The following is a 22,637-nucleotide window of genomic DNA, read 5'->3' as shown; positions in this document are numbered from 1 at the left end:
ACATGAAACAAAATCATGTATGTACAAAGTTTATTATGTTACAGAATTTAATTGTACTTTGCTAAATTTTATTTTAAATGGACTGCGGAATAGTTGGTAATTTTGTTTCCTCGTGTAAAATCTAGCAGTTTTAGGCCGGATTTATCGTTGGTATAAATTGTATGTACTTGCATATATCATAATGGAAACTGCGTTCAGATCAGAAATCATCATCATAACAAGAGATACAGAGTGTTAAACGACAAGTTTAAGTTTATTTCGAACACTCCTCATTAACAATAATCGATGGTATGACTGACGCGAGTAATGAAGGCATACTGACCCTAGCTAATGAGATATTCAAAGAAAACCATGCATACAATATTGTAAAAATTGGTGAAAATAAGAAGAAAAAAAAACATATTCATAGTATAAACATGTTGTTGTACACTCTAAAGCAAAATATGAGATTGCAGATGTAGATGGGCAATGGGTGCGAGAAGTAAAAGACTAAACTTCATCTCAGGTGGGTGGTATATACGAGTACATATATTATATATTATAATGTATCATTACATGTCATATGTTTGTGGAACTAATGAATATATATTGATCACAATTTGTCCTTTGGTTGTGGAACTAAGATAAAGATTCTTACCTTCATCTGTGTTTTAAACCCAAATATAGAAAACTTGTTCCTCATATATGTGTATCAACGATTCAAGAATGGTGATGTCAAAATTAAGCAATCTTTTCTTTTAGAAAGGCCTTGAAGGTTAAATAAAGTATAATGGGGAAATACGTAAAATCTACCAAGTTATTATTAATACTACTCTATAAACATGAGCAATATCGTGCGCCTATGATACGTGTGCCTAGTAATAAATTAATTTACAACAATAATGATAATGTTTTACAAATGTCATCACTGAGGGATATACACTACGGTTATATGTCTTTCTAACATGCTTTGATGTACCGCATACGCTGCTAATTTTGTATATATAGGTTCAATGACCTTTATTACAAATGATGACGATGACGACGACGATTATTATGTTTACTATTATTACCCAATCCATAATCTGCTCGTCCGAAAATTACCAGTCAATACCGAAAATTCTTAGACATATCAACTGTGTTAGTCGTTGTGAACCTGAGAACAAAAAACAGCAGTCATTGACTCAAGCTATATTCGGTAATTTCCGTGATTCTGGTCTCGTAAGTATTGTATTTTGTAACTAAATGATGATTTTAACATTTGCTTCAAAAAGTGATAGAATTACATGACAAAAAGCTTATAGCATACAAATATTGCTAAATATTCTCTATTTGTTAGTTGTATCCATCCGTGATATATCTTCGTGACCTTCCGGAAACTAATTTACCAAATATTATTATTCAAAATGGCGGAACCTGCGTCATCTCCGAATGAAAATCCAGGTATTAATGAGTAATTTTTACATATTCATAATTCACGTTTAATGATTTACCCTTGTAAACATTAAACTTGCTCCATTTTAAATTTCTTAATTTTCAAATTAACTCTAGTGATGAAAATATTGTTTTTAAGTGATGATAATTCGGCAAATCTTGCTTAAGTTGTGTTCACACACTGTCCACCTTTTCTTCAGGTTGATCTGGGCAGGACTGTTTTATGTATGCATGCAAATCGGAAGGTCATGTTTACTAGAATGTCAAAGAAGTATGCAAATGCACATGCAAGTTGCACATGGCCGAGTTTTATATTTCTTCATTTTATCTGCGAACTAAGGTTATCTTATCATTCACGAGTTGAAATGTCCCCTATCAGACCCGAAAAATTGGGTCAAAAGGATAAAATGGCTTCTTTGTTAAATGCCTTCTCCATCCACGAAATGGCATAATCAAATTCACACAAAGAAAAAGCTTCCTCAAAAAAGTTGAATAAAAATGAATAATTGCATATTTTAATGGAGCAAAATGCGTGTCAAATACTAAAGAAACATTCTGAAATGATGAACGTAATTTCTTCTGTTTTGACATAGTGTCACACCAATATTAGGCTTTTTTTCTTCGGTTTACACCATGTTATGGGACAGTCAAAATAATGGCATACGTGCTTTTTTACTGTAATACTATATTAATGTCTCTGTTCTGTACTTTAGATGGTACATTGCTTTTAAAAAGTAGCTCGAGATGAAATTGCCAGTTGTCAGGCTTTCCACTTTTGATATTACGAGTTATTGATAGGGTCAACTGCCAAGTACCAGTTATACCACCATGTTGGCCAATTCTGTGCATTAGGTAATTCTGTGCAGCTATATGTCATTTCTGTAAACATTGGTTCACATGTTATTTTAGGTACAAAAATCCATTTTGTATCAAGAAAGAACGATCATACTTTAATTAAGAAAAGTGATATTCATAAAGGTACAAAATATCCCACATTTTGACTCGAAATGCATATGAAAATGTGATTTCTAAATGTCAAAATCAAGACCCACTCTATGACCTTCTTGAACCTGTAACCAAGAAAGTCCTATTTATTATGTATCTTTTAGGATCAAACATAAATACAGTATTTAAAGGATGGAAATGTACACCTTAAAAAATTGTGCAAATTAATCCAAGTTTCTAAGTTTGTAAGCAGTTGTCCACAAGTTATAAAATCGTTTGCTACCCAATGTGTCAACTTGCTGCTAGAACGGCATTCTCAGTAAATTCCCCGGCATATAGTCTGTTTTGAAATTCTCTAGTAATTTTTCCTTATAAACACGACATTGTAAACACATTACATCCTATTCACTGTTGTTTTGCTTCCACATAATAGCTTATTTTGTTTATAAAATGTTAAACTTTACTAACTTTTTTACAAGATCAGTTTAGTTTGCTTAATATCTCTTGCCATTTATTGTCATTGTTATGTTGAATTTTGTAAAACTAGCTATAAATCTAACCTAATTACTCAACTGAACTGCTGACAGAAACAGTCCAAAGTAATGTATTTCATTTTTGTAGCCCAATGGATAAACATTACATCTTTTCAAAGCTGTGCGCAGAATAGGTCAACATACCACGAGTCATGAAAATATGGGGGTGGTATCCCATGTGTCCACAAATTAATACTATTTTGAACAGAATATTCTGGTGACAGTTTCCTCTTTTCAGATGATAAGCAATGCGGTATTTTATTTTCAGCAATTGACAGATTCAGTATGCATTTTGCTTCCGTATTGGTGATGGAAATCTTAGGTGCACAGAAATGCCAGACAGCATTCTACCTATAGCGAGTCAGTAACTGACTTACTTAAGCATAGCTTTAATGCACTCTGTTAGTTGACAGATGAAGCAGACTGCCATTATCACATTGTTTTGACAGACCGCATCTCAAAGTACACATTAGTGGTTAGATCAGGTCAAGTGTATTTGGACTGCTCAACCATTTATATGCTTTATCTGCATATACTTGTGGTACACGAGTATAGTATTTGCATACCTTCCTGCTTGTTTTTACAGATTTTAAAGAAAAAAATGCATCTATAGTAGAAATATAAAAAAAATAGTGATTTTATTCATCAGCTCTTAATTTTTAACTTGATTGTTGTCAGGGAGTCCCTAGCATCATCAGCTTCTTGCACCATCTACATAATGGTCACTTAACCAAATATTTAATGATGAAGGAGAGATTATGAAAGGAATGTCATATTAGCTGTCATGGTCTATAGGTTTGTAGACAAAATATAATGTGCTAATTTTTGAAATAAGTAAAAGGTTAAAAAATTACAATGATCCATAAAGTTGTTCCTGCATAACATGGATATCATCTTGTTTCCAATAAATTAATGCAAAATGTTCTCATTTTCTTATTCAAGATAAGAATGTCTTCAGTAAGAACTGAAATAACTTACCATCACTTCATCATTTGTTGTTTATCAAATTGCAGCAGTATTAAGACAAGGGAAGTCTTTTTGCACTTTAGTCATTTTTGAGTGGCCCTTTTATTTTGGATTGATCCATTTAATAGTAGTATTTTCTTAAGCATTTTGCATTTGAATATATGAGTGGTCACTCAGGGATCTGTGATCAGAGATGAGTCGTCACTCTGTACCAGTATCAGAGGCTGAGGCAATGTGCCTATTATCAAAATTTTAGCTTAGCCATTTCCTGCAACCACCAAATATATATATTTCAAACAATCTTTTATGATCAATTCTTGGACATAAGAATTCAGCATAATCATGTCCATAAATATTAAATTCCTTATGAATTGCTGCTCAGTCCTGGATGATGCAGACATTGCTGTATGGTCTAAGCATTATTATCAAGCCTGTTGATGACTTGTAGATCTGGCCTAATAGGCTGCATAGAGCACAGTCGTGCAATTATATAGCTATTTATGATGCATTGCAGATGTTTTTGAATGTCCCTTCAAGTTTTGCTGTATTTAAGGGCACAAGAGTGCAGTCTGGAGGACAAATTTAACAACTGTCTGTTAGTTACTAAAATTCTGGGTACCTTTTTATGAATAGCCTTTCAGTTAAAACCGAAATTCTCTCAGTCGTTAAAACTTACAGACCAAAGCACAACATAGGTAGGTTTGCTTGGAGGTGGGTGAGGTGGAGAGCATTTTATTTTGTAATTATTGCCCTCTGCACCTTTTTATAACAAAAGTGGGAGACATAGTATATATATTTCTATCCATCCTACTTTCTCTTCTATTCTTTAACTTTAAAAACATTTGAGAATATGGGGTGGAACTTGGTATACTTTTACACCATCACTTGAACGGGCACTTTCTTGAAGGTAACTGCTTGGCATTTTGCAGTTTTATCACATTTTTCCTTCTGCTGTAGAAGGTATGTCTTTAACCACACAGGGGTTCTATCTCCAAGATGAAGGTGACATTGCAAAATGTGATATTTTCACTCCTCTTCCCTTTCACTCAGTAATTGTAAAGCTGTCTGAAATTAATGGATGATGCTTGCATACTTTTACATCATCATTTGAAGGTATGTCACATGCCAGTTAAGGTAGTGCCTCAATATTTTAAGTACAGTATTCCATAACATTCACGTCCACTTCTGGGCCATTTGAGATGAACAGATCAAACTTGGTATAATGTATATAATCACTAAAAATGTGTTGTCACATTGTAGATCAAATCTTCACAGGTCAGTTCTTCAGTGTTTCTGTTACATTTGCCCTTCACCAGTTTAACATCACAATTGTTTTTGATAAATAAATTAAGCTTTATGTGCTTATATATTGTAATCAGACAACATGTTGCATTGTTATTTTGAGGTGTTGTCCTTGAGGTCAAAGTATATATTCTAAGGTTTCTTTTGTTTCTGCTCAATATTGTAAAATCTGAGGTACAGCAATATTCCGCAGTACACTTATCTTTCTTAAATTTAAGCATATGATATATCACTGTGAAGGTTTCTTATCTTGAAAGTCAAGGTCATTGGTCAATTTTTTTTAAATGTACTTTTCCTCTAATGCCCTTTGTGAGAGGACAATGAAACTAGGTTTCTTTCCTTGCCTAGTCAGTAAATTTACAGCCCTGTCTTAAATGTCTGGATTTTTTTTTATTAGTGTGAAAAAATGTGTGACCTCACCATGGTAAGTGAGTGACAGTGAAATAACTGAATTTACTTGTTTTCTAACTGCTGTCAAGTATTAGATTTATTTACTTTATAAATCTTGTATTTACATACATAGTTGTGCAAAAGTTGATTTATACCACAATCACTTTTAAAGTAAAAACATGAAATAGAGCAAGCTACACATTCCAAATTTTAAATTAAGATTTTTTATTTACCCCATAACTAATTGGTTTTTAAAATCATATCATTTCTGAAGATTTGGGTCATACGAAAACATTTTTAAGCTACATCAATGCCACCACTGTTTGCAGCAGGGACATCTTGATTTAGTCATGTCCATCTGTCTCTCAGTCCAAAGTAGTATTTTTGCAAGTTGTACAAAACCTACTCATCATAGACAAATTAAATTTGGTTACCACATTTGTTTGCGTACGTAGCTGAGTTGATTAGGATTTCAAACTGTTGCAATAAATATTTAAGTTTCTACACATATTGAACTTTTGGGCATTAAGCAAAAACCACAAATGCTGTATATTTTTATGGATGGCTGAATCAGATTGTCATTAATATTTTATTTTTTACATATGGGAGTTTTTTGGTCTGCATCTGCATTTGTCTGTACTCAAGAGCATACACATTTTACAAACTCAAATCTAGTTGTATATTAGGTGTGTTTCAGTTCATAACATGCTATAGTTGAGAGTTGAGATAAATTACAGCATTATGATTTGGTGGATGTTATCTTAATCTAGTTTCTTGCTTGCATGCATTCTTCAAGAAAAGCCTGTTATTTCAAGGGGTGTGCTTTGAATATTTATGACTTACCATGTATACTCACTTATAACTCCAACTAAACTACACAGAATATGGGCACTGATCCATAGTCTCATAATGCACCTGCAGATCAAGGTCCATATTGTTCTACTGATTAGTTCTTACAAACTGCACAGACCTAGATCTACTGTTACATTATATGACAGCAGATCTCGATCAATGCAGTTTGCTGTTTGGCTTGTGAGCAGGCGTATGTGGTAGGTAAAGCCTTTGGGTTACAGGAACTCATTATTGATAAAGTTTGAATGATGACATACTGATGCATGTTGTGAAAAGTATTTCTGTTTGCATGATCTACATTAGGCCAAAGAATAAAAAATGTGTGGTTCTGGTGAACTGACCTACTCTGTTTTCATGTCCCCATCCCTATACCGTTTTATCACATACATAAAGAAAAATCCCCCAAACTGACCATGCACAGTTTTTCACTTTCAAACTAGTAACATTGATTGGAAAATTTGACATGAACTAACATTCGATGGATACAAACAAGGTAATGAGAACAAAAAAAAATTATTATTAGCCCTTTTACCCTATTTGGGGGCTCTGAGTGGCCGAGTGGTCTAAAGTGCTCACCGTTACGGATCACTGCCATCTCACCTCTGTCTGCGTGAGTTCGAGTCTCGGAATCAGCTAATGTGGTTATGTGAGAAAGCTTGCCAGTAGCTTCTCGTGGGTCAGTGGTTCTTTCCTAGGGTTTCCCGGGTTCTTCCTCCACCATTTATACTGGCTGCCATGTATAGCCTATCTTGTGCTGAAAAATGGCGTTAAACCCGACAGCAACAAACTCTCTATTTCTTTTCTTGGTATAATTACTGGAATCACACGTATTTTTAATAGCTCTAATGCCCTTAGACCATAAGAGCTTATGAGATGGTCTATTGTCCATCGTCAGCCTGATATCATTGTCTGTCTGTCAGTTAGCACATATTAGTTAGAATTCTTCCTAAATTACTTTGTGGATAGCAGTGAAACATATATTCATCACATGGGTAAGATGGTCCTAAATTAAATGGTGCAACTTCGACATCCATTATGGTCACCAATTGGCCATCTTGAAAATATTGTCACTATTCCTCCTGAATGGGTGCTCATATCATCATCAAGTGTTTACCAAAAGACTTCTTATGATGTCTTTATAGCCACCACAGCAGCGGTAGTTAAAATTTTTGTTGTTGATGCTCCTCCTAATATGGTCATATCAACATGGGGTTTTGACTAAAAGGCATGTTATGTCTAGTTGGTCCTAAATAAAAATGATGCCATTCAGACATCCAGTAAGGCTGCCACAGTGTTCATCTGGACTATCTTGTTATTACCACTTCTCTTCGATGTATGAACATTGTGCTTTCACCAAAAGATTTCAGGTACTAGTAATATGTAGTTAGTACTAAATGGAAATGGTCACTATGGCACCAGTTTTGAAAATCTTGTCTGTATCACTCCTCCAAAGCAGAAGAGTCATATCAAAATGGGGTTTCCACCAGAAGACTTCTTTTGATGTCTTGTTGGTCCTAAATTAAAATGGTACCAATCAGACATTCACTATGTTCACAACAGCAGCAAATTTGGAATCTTGTTATAGTTGTTTCAGCACTCAGTAGTTACAAGGAAGAAATGGTCTTCTCTTGAAAATTATTGAAATTCTTTCCAGCCAGTAGAACATCAATCCCATTCATGAATGTAATTTTGCTTATGTACTTTTATCTTGTATGTATAATGTGCGCACACCTGTAAAGCAGGTGTGGTCATGGATCCTGTTTCATTAAGTGTCAGTAAAATTATTTGGATCATCCGCTTCTTATAAGAAAATATCACTGTAAGGTGGTACCCCATATGGCACCTGTGGACAGTATTGTAATGAGGGAGTACTGTAACATATATACTAAAAAAGTCAAGTGCAGCTGCAGAGCAACAGAGACCCTGATCTGCTGTTGTATAATGCGCAGATAGATCAGGTCTGTGTTACTTTGTTCTACTCTTTAGCCCTAACAAACTGAATTGACCCAAATCTACTGGCACATAATATGACAGAAAATCTAGGGCTATGCAGTTTGTGGTTGGATCTGACTTGTATTGGAGTATTTACAGTAAATATGATGAAATCTTTAAGGAAAAATATAATAAATTATATGTATTTGGCACATTACATTTCTACTCATTTACTTGTATTAATGCTATATTATTGATGTTAAGGGGATATAGATTTTAATGAATATAATATCCAACAATGAAGTTGTTATTGATGACAGAACAGTCAATTACAGTTTATGTTGATTGTTCAAAGATAAATAATTTATCACAGACATGTTTCAGAAAATAAAATATAGATAAATTGTTCAGTTTGAGACACATATTATGTATTACAAAGCCATTATAATAATTCGTTTTGAATTCAGTTATGCATTTTCCTTGATTAAGACTCGTGATTATGCAGCAATTCAGATTTTATTAACCACTTCATGTTGGAATTTTTTCTCATTAGATTTGGACTGACATTAGGCAGATTCAGCGCTAACTGGTTCATGATCAGAGTTCGATGTTTGGAATCTGCTGTGTTCCATCTTCTGGCAAATTGCTAGACTGATCTTGCAGAGTTTGAGCAAAAACAAGTCAGTGATGCATATTTGCATTCTTTACTATTTTGATACTGATTTTATATATATATATAATAGCTCCACTTGGCATATAATTAGTAAGTGTGATACATCCAGTCTATGGTAACTACTGGTAAAATCTGAGGTACAGCAGTATTCCATGGTACAGTTATCCTTCTCAAAATTAAGCATCTGATCTTTCAAAGTGATTTTTTAAAAAAAATCTTGAATGTCATGGTCACTAGTATTTAAAAAAATATAAAATGCACTTTTCCTCTAATACCATTTGTATTATAACTAATGGTAACTGTACTGTTAAGAAAAATGCTAAGTTATGGTGCATTAAAGTACTGGGAATGTATTACATTCAATATTTATTGTGCCTGTAGCCAAAACAGAAATTAGTACCTGTACTAATTTTCCAAGAGACCTTAGTTTTATGAAATAATCTATTTTGGCAGTTGCTTTTTTTTTCTTCCTGAATCAAAATTGATGGGATTAGCAACAATTTAAGACAAGTGACAATCCTGGAAATATACAGGAGCATTTTCTGACCAAATTTTATTCGGCATGACAAAGTTCTATGAATTTAATGTTGTTAAAATCAGGTGATACATTGAAGTGATTGGGTATTTTGCTTAGTAAAATATTTCATATACTATTATGTATATATTATGTATATATATATATATATATGTGCATGCATGCATGTATGTATATAAATGTGTGTGTGTGGGTGAATGACAGCACATCAAAACAGTCCTGGCTGTATTGTGCAGAGTAAAATTAGATACCTAGAAAAGGAATACCAGCTATAGATACAGGCAAAAAAAGAGTAAAGTCATTTAAATACAAAGTCAAAGTTTCAATATAGACTATACTTTTGTTTTATAAAAATTCAAGACCTACTCAGCAGAAACATAATGATGAAATGTAACTCAGTGCAAACAGACACCTCCATTAGCCACCCGTTACTACATATAATACAGCACCTTGGGCCTGATCTAAATCCACAGGCTTTAGAGGTAGGGGCATTGGGCAGTAACTGTTATACAAGAGAAAATTGTCTTATTGCCATTATTATACTTTATGTATGTCTCCTTTAATATTTTGCTTGCTCGGAATGAAAATTCCATAGCTTCCTTCATATTTCAGTAAAGTTCTAAAGAAGTAACAATAGATGTTAATTGTTAGGCAACATTTTCAGCTTGTTCCAAGTTATGGGACAGTGAAATTTTCCAGCCAAGATTTATTTGCCACACTTATTACTTAATGGGGTTTTTCAAAATTAAAATAAAAACATGTCATGTTTTCAATTTTGAAAAACCTGCAAGAACATCATTGGTTAATATATTTGGTACTGATGTACCTAATTATTAATCTTAATTTATAAGTACATTATTTGGGGCAGTATTTGCTTTTGTGATTTTTTGCATGCACTTGATTTTTTTTTATGTTATGACTTTAATATTTAAAATTGATTTGAATACATTGTACATTACTTTTCACCCCCCCCATTTCTTTTTAACATAAATGGAATTCCCATTTAATCTAAAAAAATCAGTTTGTGGGTCCTGTCATTAATATGTATGAAGGTATTTATGCTGGAAACACAACTCATTTTCCTTTTGTTGGAGTAACATAAATATGTACGAATTATCCCTATTCATGAGTTGAGGTTCTGCAAGGGGTGTGGCCTCTTCTAAGGAGAAATTGAATTTGGTACATTTACCTTTAGTGACTTCTTTCATGCTTAGATAATATTAGTTACAAATACATTTATTTATTCCCTTATGTTGCATTTCTTTAAATTGTAATTGAAGTACATGAAGAAAAAAATATAGCCATGGAGTTACTGTAACGACTTAGAAATGCCAATTCAGCAGATTTGCCATGTGTACCATGTACTGGTATATTTGCTTATATGTCGGTCCCTACGAACAAAAAACATAGATGCTGATCTGCTACTGCATAATGCACCAACAGACCAGGGTCTATGTTTCTTTTAATGGTCAATCTAAACAATCTGCTTAGACCTTGAAGTGATTGCACATTATGATGTAGCAGATCTGGGTCTGTGCATTTTGCAGTTGGATATGACTTACACTTTAGTCATAGTCGTTTGTAAATATTAGAAAGATAGTATGTGTTTCCAGATTTGTTTTACTATTTTACTTCATGTATGTTGACCAGTTTTAATAAATAGATTAAAAAAACATTGTAAGGTATGGTAAAAAGAAAAGAGTGTTTTCTGTATGCAGACTGACCCTTCACAAATCCTTTGAAACATTTTTCTGGTATTATAAAGTGAACATTATATCAAATTTTCAAATCGTCTATTCAGATCTTTGTGTCTTTGGTATTAAGTGTTTGCCATGCTAAATATCTTGTGGTTCTTCAGTTTGACAATCACAGCCTGATCATGAATATATTTATTTATATGTTAAACAAATTTTTCTTTATAAAGCCCTCCTACTGTTTCAGATATTTTTCAACCCACTTCCAGGAAACACATAAAGGTTTTACTTGGCCTAAAATATTGCAGTTTATAATAGAGTCAAACAGCAGTGAAACAAATTTCTTGTAACCTTTAAAAAATTCAAGTTTTCTTTTGCTTCCTAAATACTTTGTACACATGTACAGAGAAGCTGTCAAGCAGGGCAAGCGATTTGCATTCCTTAAAATGTGTCCAAATGGAGACACGCATCTTAAGTAGTATAATTTGCATAAAGTAATAGAGAAAATTGGGACAGAATTCCAGTGAGTGAGATCCAGGTTATGTGATGCATTTGACACCTGGTTAAGTTTAAATGTGAATGTTATTTACATGCTTGACAAAATTAATTTTTGGAGGAATAAGGAAATATAAATGATTTAGGCAGACTTACAGAAATGGGTAAGCTGAATAATTTTCTAAATTTAAATGTCATGTTACATTAAAATGTAGCCTATATTTTTCTTTCTTATAATATTATTCAGAAATTCATGTTCTAAATTGATAGTCAGACATATTTATGTTTTAAATTTTGTATTTTTATGTTTTTAAATTTGGTTGGATTCAGTTTTTTATTATATTCTCTTATTAACTGAAACACTGTTTTAAATATTGCATATACAATAACATTAAGATATAAATTGGAACCCAGTGGATGACATTCCCTTACCCAACTAATACAGAAAGTAAAAATCACTGTAAGGCTAGTGAATTTACACGATTTTTATACCATTTTTCCTGCATAATCCTTGCCAGGCACAGTAGGTCAAAATTAGATTTGTCTTCCTCATTAGTAACCAGTCTTAAAAGGCACCTCATCATGAAGGACCCTGCTCGTAAATGCCTGCAGTAAATCTATTTCCCCCTTTTTTTATTTTATCAAATTATAATTTTAATTTCCTATTATAAAGGAAACTTACTGTGGCATTAAAGTACTGTATATACTTGCTTAGAATTGAGTCCAGCTGCAAGTAACATGGACTTGGTATGTCATTGAATAATGTGCCAACACATATAATTTCCAGAATGTTCAGGATAAAATGACAGTTAAATTGTCTTGTATATTGGACAGGCACTAGAATTTTCCAAGCAGTCGTCACATTTGACATGAAAATATAGTCATGTCTGGTTATTTGGTTTACATTTTGGGCTGCACTGTGAAATTTTACATTCAGGTTTTTGAAGTCAATTAGCTTTAATCTTAATCCATTATCTCTTGATGTTTCCCGCTTTCACTGAAATTGGCTTTAATGTTATGTATTTCTGGAAATTTCTTCATTTAGAGATTGAGGTGTACCTATTGTCACATAATCAGTTTTGAAAATATTTTGTATCTGTGATATGTCAGTACATCTAGTCTGCATTAATCAACTTGTGATATAAATTATTTTCAGGCACCAGCAATATGAATGGAGAGATGAAAGATAGAAGAGCAGGCGAAGAAAGAGATCCAAAACCTCTCAATTTGGTATAAAAAATATGTAAATCTCATGCGTAACATTTTTAGCCAAAACTCGATGTTATGTTAGCTTCTGGTATGGCCTTGCATGTATTGTCCATTGCACTTTGCACAAATTGTTAATATAGATAGCAACCTAATGTATGGATGAAGTCCCCAACCCAGTCTTTCAAAGAGCTTGGATATTACTTATAGGTCAGAATTTTGCCCAAATTGTTTTAATCATGCATACAAGTGAAACCTACTAAATATTTTACCTGTAATGTGGCTACTTTTTATACTGATGAAGATAGTGACTAATATTTTTAAAGATATTTAAAAATTCTCTCTTTTGAGACAGTATAACATATTAACCAATATAAAAAAAGATCTAGAAATGTAATGCTAGCAATGACGTGCCTGTGTTGTTCTTTGACCATACATATAAGGCATGTGACAGTTTCCCAATGAATGCACTTTCAGCAGATAATAGCACATTCAAAGCAAAAGTGTTTTGCAGCTGAGCAGTAATAGTAAAGGACTACAGTAGACCCCTCTTATTCAGCCACCCATTCTGCACTGGTAAAGTGGCCTTATAAGATGGGTGGCCTTTCCAGAGGGGGGCTACATTTTTGTGAGAAGTATATGTAATGTATGTAGTAAGAAAGAAGTATACTTCAAAGCATTTAACATCTTGGTTTAAAAGTAACATTGATTATTAAAAGGTTCTTCTTGTCTTAAGAATAGACCTATTTCAACTGAATATACATTATTAGTTCTTATTCTTGAACTAAGCGTGGCATTGTTGTCATGCACATTGCAACACCATTTATAAAAGAGTTGTTTTAAATCCTGGTTCATACATAATTTTCTTTCCATTTGCTTAATTTTCCCCCTGCTGCTGAATAATCTCCTTATCGGTTACAGCGTTGTTTGTTCAAGTCTTTTCAGCATAAAATTGTTTTATTCAAGTCTTTTCTTGATAAAATTGTTTGACAAGTCCCCCCTCCCCACTCATCGATGTTGTTGAGTAGAATAACTGACTTTCTTCTAAAGTAATACATGACCGTTTACATGATGACATGTTAATGTTTGGTAATGATTTATTCAGATGTTGCTAACTGTATGTAATTGAATTATGCAGATGAAACTATTGTAGAGTGGACTAAATGGTTTCTTCGTAAAGGAAGCGATAGACATATTGTAACATGATTTTTTTGCCTTTTCTGGTACCCTGTTTTATTCAAGGTTAATTTCTCCGTGTGTAATAATCCACAAAATTTATGTTTAACCGATGCTGACCATGTTATGATCTTGACAATTACTTGTGGTTGTAATCATCAGAGAGAAGAACTCGACAGATGTGTGAAGCCCATAACTATTACAACATTGTTGAGCCCATTTCCTGTAAATGTCAGCTTTAATAGAAAATGGTATGATATTAATCTTAGTGTCACATTACACTAGCCAACACTTATTACACTAGCCAACACTTATCTCAGGAACGGAAACCTAACATCGTGTGACAGGTAATGGCGGTAGAGATAATCTGATTACTAAGGGATTCTGGCCGTAAAAAGCTGGTGGCCGCTTGTTTGGGGTGTGTATGTGTGTTCAAGAGGGTTACCACTGTATATTGCTTTTTTTGCCATAGTACAGTTAAGAACGTGTACAAATCTGTCTTTATTTTTATAGCAGAAATGTATGATATGGTAAGAAAGCTATTGATGTCAACAAAATGTTCATTAATTTTGTTTCAAAATGAACCCCAAATTTTTGTATCTGAAGTGTGAAGTGGAAGGTTTTATTTAGTTCCACTGCTTTAGTATGCTATCATGGTGGACATCTAGAAAATGTTGTTTTTGCATCTCCTTCTGGATGGATGGTCATAATATAGATATTCAGTTTTCTCCAAAACACTTCTTAACCTAGTAAAACCCAAAAGATCTGACAGCCAGTATGCCCATCAAGGCAGCTATCCTGAAAATCTTTTTATCATATTGATGTAGTTTTCATTAGAAGACTTCTTATGGACTTTAGTTGGTCCTAAATGTATTTGATGCTGATCTGACCTCCAATGTGTCTTAAAAGTTGCCATCGTGAAAATATTGTTATTACTCATCCAGGATGGATGGTCATATTGATGTTCTTACGATGTTCACTCATTCTAATGAAAATGGTGCTGATCTGACATTCTGGCAGCCATCTTAAAAGTCTTGTTATCGATACTCCTCCTGTATACTGATATGGGCTTTCACCAGAAGACTTTATATGAGTATAGTTGTCCCCAGATGTTATCGATGTTCATCTGACGTGCAGTATATTCATCATGGTGGCCATAGTGAAAATATTGTTATCGCTACTCATGAATGTATGATCATATCAATATGGAATTTTCACTCAAAAACTTATTTTGATGTCAAGTTGAATACAGTGCCAATGTGGCAACCACTGTGGTCATCTTGAAATTGGTTTGTATCCATCTGTTTACATGATGTTTTAACTGTTAGACTTCTTGTGATATCTTGTTTGTCCAAATGAAAATGATTCAGCTCTTAACATTCTATGAATGCTGTCAGATTCATATTGCTCATTCATTATGAAAACTCACCATTATTCTTAGGCGGTTGAGAACTATTATTGTGATGTTACTACTATAACAATCCTCAGTGACTTTGCCATATTTAAATTTTATGTGCTGCTAGAAGGAAACACAGAAGAGATTAACATTTATGTTCTATATTTTTTTTGTCGGCTTAATTCCATGTCATGTTGAATGAATACAGAATGATTGTTTTGTGGCAGAATACCCCCAACATATCTACATGACAAATGAAATCAACATCCTATATTTATTTTTTCGTTCAGTCTTTATCCCACATAAATCAATTTGCTTTTGCTGTTCATAGGAATATCCATGATTCATTCCAATAAATGTCTGTGTTCAATTTTCTGTATAAGAATTAGTACCATTACCTACTTTTTGTCAACTAGTCTCATGAGAATCAAGTTAATCAGCTGCCTTGTTTTTGTTAGCAAGAAAGTGTGTCAAATTGCAATCAGAAAGGCACATGTCTATATAGAACATTGAGTATGGAATTATGTGGTTACCTTTTCATCAGGTTAGAATAAAAAATATGCTGACTTTTCTTTTGTGTATGTCTGTCCATGTCTCTGTTGGTGTTATCAGTTGCTAGATGTGATAAAAACTTTAAGATGGCACTGAATAACCATTTTAAAACATTGTACCTGTCAGTGAAAACATTCATGGTTTATGGTTGTCAACCGAGTTGCAAAGTGAACTCTTGGATTGCTTCTAATGTAACTTGTTTATGAGGTTAGTGGTTTGATTAATGTCAGAAGAGAATAAATTTATGCAGATTTATTTAATGATTTATTAGTTTGAAAAGAAAAGTAATTAAGAATACATCTGTATTTACTATAATATATTGTGATGGAATACTGAAAGTAAATAAGTGCAAAATCGGGAACAGGAAATGTCATGGTGCAGCTTATTTACGTTTAGCCAGATAATCAAACATATTAATGTTTTCTTGAGTTACATGTGTACATGATAACACATATATTGAAATAATGTAAGTGTGCAGGAACAAATGATAGTGAGTGAAAAAAACTGTCAATATAAGACAAAATTATTGCATTCTTTCTGCCACTTATATCGCACTTTTTGCTACAGTCTTTCTTTGTCCCATAAAAATGTTGTATTTCCGAAATTTGGAGGCTGGGGGACACAGTGTCCTATGCATCTGGGATCCCAAGATATAAAACTGCATTTGATAATTGTTTGGGATAAAAAAAAGTATATCTGCTAATGCATCATACTAAAAACCAGTTGATTTGATGGCCGTTTTTATTTCTCTGACAAACAATATAAATCAATTGCATTTACAGGAAAGAAATCAGAGATCTCACAATATCTCAGCACTCTTTTTTTGAAACATAATATGCCATAAAATATGAGTGTTATAAAAGATCTAGGATGAATTTAAATTTCTTTGCTGAATGGTGCTTATCAAAATTGTGCTTTCCAAGTTAAGGCTGCAATGTTCACCAAAATGTCTTACATAGACATGGTTTACAATAACCAAACTAATGCCATTTAATCAAAGCAGCTAGCTCAACCTTTCCCTCATTCTACATATTGGGTTTACTGAACAGTAGGCAGCTGTTATATTGTGCATACTGTCACAAACTGTGTTTCACTTGTTTGATTTTTAGTTCTACTGGTCTTAGATCAGAAGAGCTTATGGGTTGGTCTATTGTCTGTCATCCAGTGTCCATCAGTCCATTCATAGAAGTTTGATGTAGAATAGTTTGAGGATTGCCCTGAATCTTTATGCAGACATTCATCCCGTTGTCTTGTTCAAGGGTGTTAGCTTTAAGTTTTTATGCTTATCATCGTTCATGATAGATCTGGCCTGCTAGAGTAAATGAGTTTGACAACTCTGGTCTAGTTGGTCCTGAGAGAAAATCATGCTGCTTAGACATCCAATAATGCTGCCACAATGACCGTATTGAAAATCTTTTTTCCACTGATCTTTCCAATGGATGGTCATATCCAAATGGGGTTTTCACTAAACAACATAACATGATGTCTCATTTATTTCCTAAATCAACATGATGCAGACTGGATTTTCAGTATGGCCATCATTGCAGCCATCTTGAAAATCTTAAATACCTGTCCTGAATAGATGGTCATACCCACATGTGGTTTCTACCAAGAGACTTCACATGATGTCAGATTGGTCCTAAATGGAAATGTTACCAATCTTACATCCAATATGGCCACCACAGCAGCTATTTTTAAAATCTTGTTATCATTTCTCCTCTTGACGGTTTTTGTATACTAAAATGTGTCCGATAATGTCTAGTTGGTCTTAAATGAAAATGGTGCTAGTCTGGCTTACAATATGACTGCCTTGGCAGCCATCTTGAAAATGTTGTTCATGCTACTGCTTCTGAATAGATGGTCATTTCAACATTGAGTTGTCACTAAAAGATCTCCTTTCATGTCTGGTTGATCCTAGTTGAAAATGGTACCAATCTGACATCCATTATGGCCACCACAGCAGAACATCATATTATCACTGTTCCACCTGAAAGGATGGTTACATCAGTTGGGGGGGGGGGCACTAAAAAGACTACTTATAATATCTGTTTGTCCTAAATAAAAATTGTGCCAATCTGACATCTACTATGGCCATCATGGTAGCCATGTGAAAGTCTTGTTATTGCTACTCCTTCTCAATGGTAATATCAACATAAGTTTTTACTACAAGACAGTGTTTAAATGCTGATGATCTGGCATTCAATATGGCCACCATGGCAGCTGCCTTGAAAATCTTGCTATTGCTGCTGATCCTGAATGGATGGTCATAATAATGAGTTTTTTCAAAAAGATTACCTATGTCTAGTTGGTCTTAAGTGAAAATGGTGAAAATTGAAGATTCTTGAAAATCATAATGTCATTATTCCTGACTGGATGGTTAAATCATCATGAGGTTTTCTCTAAAACATGAAAGTCATGCCAATCAGACATCCAAAATGGCCACCACAGCAGCCATCTTTGAAAATCATTGCTACTCCTGAATGGATTGTCATAGCTGGAAAGTTTTATTTCTATTCCTCCCAAATGGATGGTTATATAAACATAGGGTTTCACCAATAACCTTATGATACACTATTGATCTTAAATGAACATGGTGCCATTCATACATCCAGCATGGCTGCCACCACATTTGTCTTGCAGATCTGTTTCATTTCACTACTCTTCATGAATATATGATCATTATGACATGGGTTTTTCACCAAAACACTTTTAATGTCAACTTTGTCCTAAACAAAAATGATGCCATGCTCACAGCAAGTATGTTCACCACAGCAGCTAATTTAAAAGTTTTATTATCACTGAAGAATATCGGTGATGGTCTGAACACTCAGAGTTAAACGGAAGCAATTTTGAATTCCAGAAAATATTTTTTGCTCATTTAGAGCTGCATTTTTTTCTTCTTTAATGTTGTCCACTTAAGGGCAGCTTGAAAATTGATGTTTGTCAAATCGTGACCACTTATCTTCACCATATGCAACATGTCTTGGTCTTTGGAGTATGTCTTTTTGTAAGGAGTGCACTGCACCATAATTTCATTTACACCCCTGTCAGTCCCTACTCATAACACTCACACATCATACCCTTTGTCATTTATTTTACGTGGCTGAACACTAAGGTGAAGTAATACATGTATTTATTTTGCAGTTATGAACCTGTTCTCTCACTAATCGTAATATTCTTGATAAATTCTGTTTAAATGTTTATTTAACATAGTGGTGCCCATAATGTACTCTAGGGCATAACATGAGTCACATCTTTGATGTAAGCCAATGACATCACATTTCCTTATATATGATTAGCCAAGAAAAACATGCATTACCTCATTAACCCCTGCCAGCTCAATAACTTATAGTACTTTACCTCCCTCATCTCCAGGGTGCCATGCCAATCTGGCACAGTTTACCTTGCCTGTATCCTGGGTGAGCTTTTGAGTGGCAGTATTAATCTGTATCCCGCTTGATGAGTTAGAGTGGCACAAACCATTGGTTGATTTCAGTCCATTTTTTCATTATGCAGGCAGTTTAACCAATCAGATTTTAGCTTACAAAGATATAAAAAATATTGCAGCACAAAGGTGGAAAAAATGATTTCGATTGAGCCATAAATAGTGGAGTTATTTAGATTTGAAAATGATGTAAAATGATGAGAATGAACTGTTGGGAGTAGAAAGTTATCTTACAGACTTTGATGGAGAATTTTCTAGGTCTTTTGAAAAATTGACAAATGTTTGGCAAATGAATTTAGTTTGCACGCGTGTACATAATTCTGAGTTTGTTCAATGTGTTTTGTTATTTTTTAAATGTTCAGTGTAGAATTCTAAGGAAGAAAGGTATGTAAAAGGTATGCCTGTCTGTTTGCAGTTTTCACACGAGGTTAAAGGTTGCAAGAGACATGAAATGGAATTTCTGTCGACGTAAAATAAAATTATTTCATATGTTGAAAGTTTGAATTATTTGTTGTGAAATCATGATGGGTTTTGTGGATTATAAATAACACATTGATCGTAAATGACACAAGTAGCAAATTGGTAAGTAAATCATTTATTTTTACTGTTATGCTGACTTTTATTTCTGCATGTTTCATGAAATTTAACAATTTTCAGTGTAACTGAAGTAATACAAAGCAAAAAATAACTAATTTATTGCAAATAGTTCCCTCAGTAAAATTCAGCAAGTCATGTGCTGTCAGCACATCTTGGGGGATACAGGCACTGGCAAGGTCAGAGACTGCTCTAGATGATCCCTCTGCATGTATGCTGTAGGGGAACACTTAGCTGTTTGCCTCAGGGGTTAATGAGTTAATTGGTTTAGTGTCACTGAAGATTGACTAATCAAATCACAGGTATCAAAACTATGGAGGTCACTTGCTTAGTAGGACATAGAAATGGCATTGTTATGATGAAAGTACAAGAAAATATTACAGAAATAAATCACAAGGATAATGATCATTATCAATTTATTTGTCTGACAAATTATCCAGCCTGGTCAAATCTTGATCAGACTATATTCGATGACTGGTGCCAAACACAATTTCTTGCCATTATGTCTGTCTTGAAAATCTTACTATCATACTACTCATGAATGGATTGTCTTACTGACATGAGTTTTCAGTAAAAGACTAATTACGATATCTTGGTGGTTCTAATTGAAAATGGTGCCCCCTTGACATCATATATGGCTGCTGTGGTGGTCATCTTAAATATTTTGTTACTCCTTACTAAAAGATCTTGTATTATGCCTAGCAAATCCTAAATAAATTTGTTATTGATCAGTGGTTGTTGTCCTGAAAATCTTTTTATTGCTGTTCCTACAAGGATTGTTGTATTGATGTTGCATTTTCACAAAACACAGCTCACTATGTTTTTAGTTCAAATTAAAATGATGTCCTTGTGACCTCAATGAATTTGAAAAATCTCATGACAGCTAGTTCTAAACTGGTGGCCATACTAACATTTAAAAAATGTAATTCTTGGCTATATATATATATATATATATATTAATTTGTTCTATATTAAAATGATGTTAATCCTCAAAATTGATGCATTTATGGCTGTCTTGAAAATCTTTTTGTGCTTACTTCTGTATAGATGTTTTTATTGACATGGGGTTTCACTAAAAATAGACCCATTATAAAAATCTATAGCTGGATGAGAATGGTATTCATCTGACATCTCACATGGTACCATAGTGGCTGTCTTGAAAATCTTGTTATTACTTATTGTCATGCACAAATGGTAGCATTGATGTAGTTTTACTAAAACATTTGTTGCAGTATTTAATTGTTTTTGAATGAAAATGGTACATATTTGACCACCAATAAATCCCCATTTTTCTGAAGTAGTTTTGAAAAGCAGGCCTAAATTGGCCTTGGAGACAAGTCAAAGATCATTGCTTGCATTTGTATACTTCACTAAGGTTATGACTTGTACATATAAAGATGAACTTTGACTAGACTTGGTATTTAGTTGCATTCCAGTAATCAAGATGATAGTCAGTGTTCAGACATTGAATTTAAGGTCAACAGTCAAGACATTCAGTTGTACTGGCCTGTGAGTGTGGCAACATAAACAAGTATGAATGGATTCTTGTCACATCTGCTTTGTGGTTATGTCTGATGAATACCTTGATTATTACCTGTTAAAAATTGGTATTTTTTTCATCCAAAAATATTATTTAGACTGAGCCATGGTTACATGTGTATATCACAGTATCAAACTTAACACATGTGTATACTGTAGTATCAAACTTAGCACATGTGTATACTGTAGTATCATTTATCTAGATTGAGCTAAATGTTTGTGCTTCTGTTAAAAAAGACATTTTCACAGGTACTTAAATTCATGGTTTTACCTGTCAAAGTTTACATATTAGTAGGTTGTCATTTTTATGGCATAACTTCTACAAAAAAACCAAAATAAAGAATATAAAAGAATAAAGTTATGCTGATGCAAAAGGTGGTTACTTAAGTGTTTTAAACAATCCAGTCACTTGTCTGAGCATAAAGGAAAGACCTAACAAGTTCATTACTTACATCGTGTTTTATCAGAGTGAATAACCTCAAAGGAAGCTGATACAGCCAACAACACTAAACCAATATTACCATCTCTATAAGAACAAAAAGAAAACACCTGTAAAGATCAATCACTTACACTATGGTTTCGTCTGAGTGTTGAACATCAAAGGAAGCTGATGCCATCCAAGTGCAAAGATGCTGATTAAATTGAAAGACAGTGGAATCACTCCTTTGTTTCCGTCAGCTTCATGTAAAGACCAAATTTAACCACTGTACTTGATGATACATAAAGGATACAAAGAAGAATTAAAAGCAGAATTCACAACTTGTATACTAAATAGGTCATGCATGACATAAAAAAGCCAGATGTTTTTAGTATCAATCACTGCACTGTATACGTGAACCGTGCAATCTTAATCAAGCCTATTCATGCAGAATGGATAATTGTAGCTAATACAATGATGAGTAAAAGATTGGACCTAATTTTTAGTGGTTCTGAGAAAGCTTGACATTTTAATTCTGCAGTTTGGGATTATTTACCTGATAAGCATTTGTGAGATTTGAT

The 22,637-nt window shown here is 33.6% G+C and overlaps 1 protein-coding gene across 1 annotated transcript in view; it reads left to right on the top strand.

Moving 5' to 3' along the window:
* The first annotated feature begins 1,385 nt into the window (after positions 1-1,385).
* LOC149793322 (uncharacterized) overlaps positions 1,386-22,637 on the top strand; it is a 54,227-nt gene continuing 32,975 nt past the window's right edge. The window contains exons 1-2 of the mRNA XM_089968981.1: positions 1,386-1,422; positions 12,887-12,960. Of these exons, the coding sequence (XP_089825107.1) occupies positions 1,386-1,422; positions 12,887-12,960 (111 nt within the window). The remainder of the gene's footprint in view (positions 1,423-12,886; positions 12,961-22,637) is intronic.

The sequence above is a fragment of the Sinohyriopsis cumingii genome, chromosome 8 (assembly GCF_028554795.1).
Source record: "Sinohyriopsis cumingii isolate HCF-2022 chromosome 8, ASM2855479v2, whole genome shotgun sequence".
NCBI lineage: Eukaryota > Metazoa > Mollusca > Bivalvia > Unionida > Unionidae > Sinohyriopsis > Sinohyriopsis cumingii.
The sequence above is the reverse complement of the archived record's forward strand: the minus strand, read 5'-3'. Positions and strand labels throughout refer to the sequence as shown.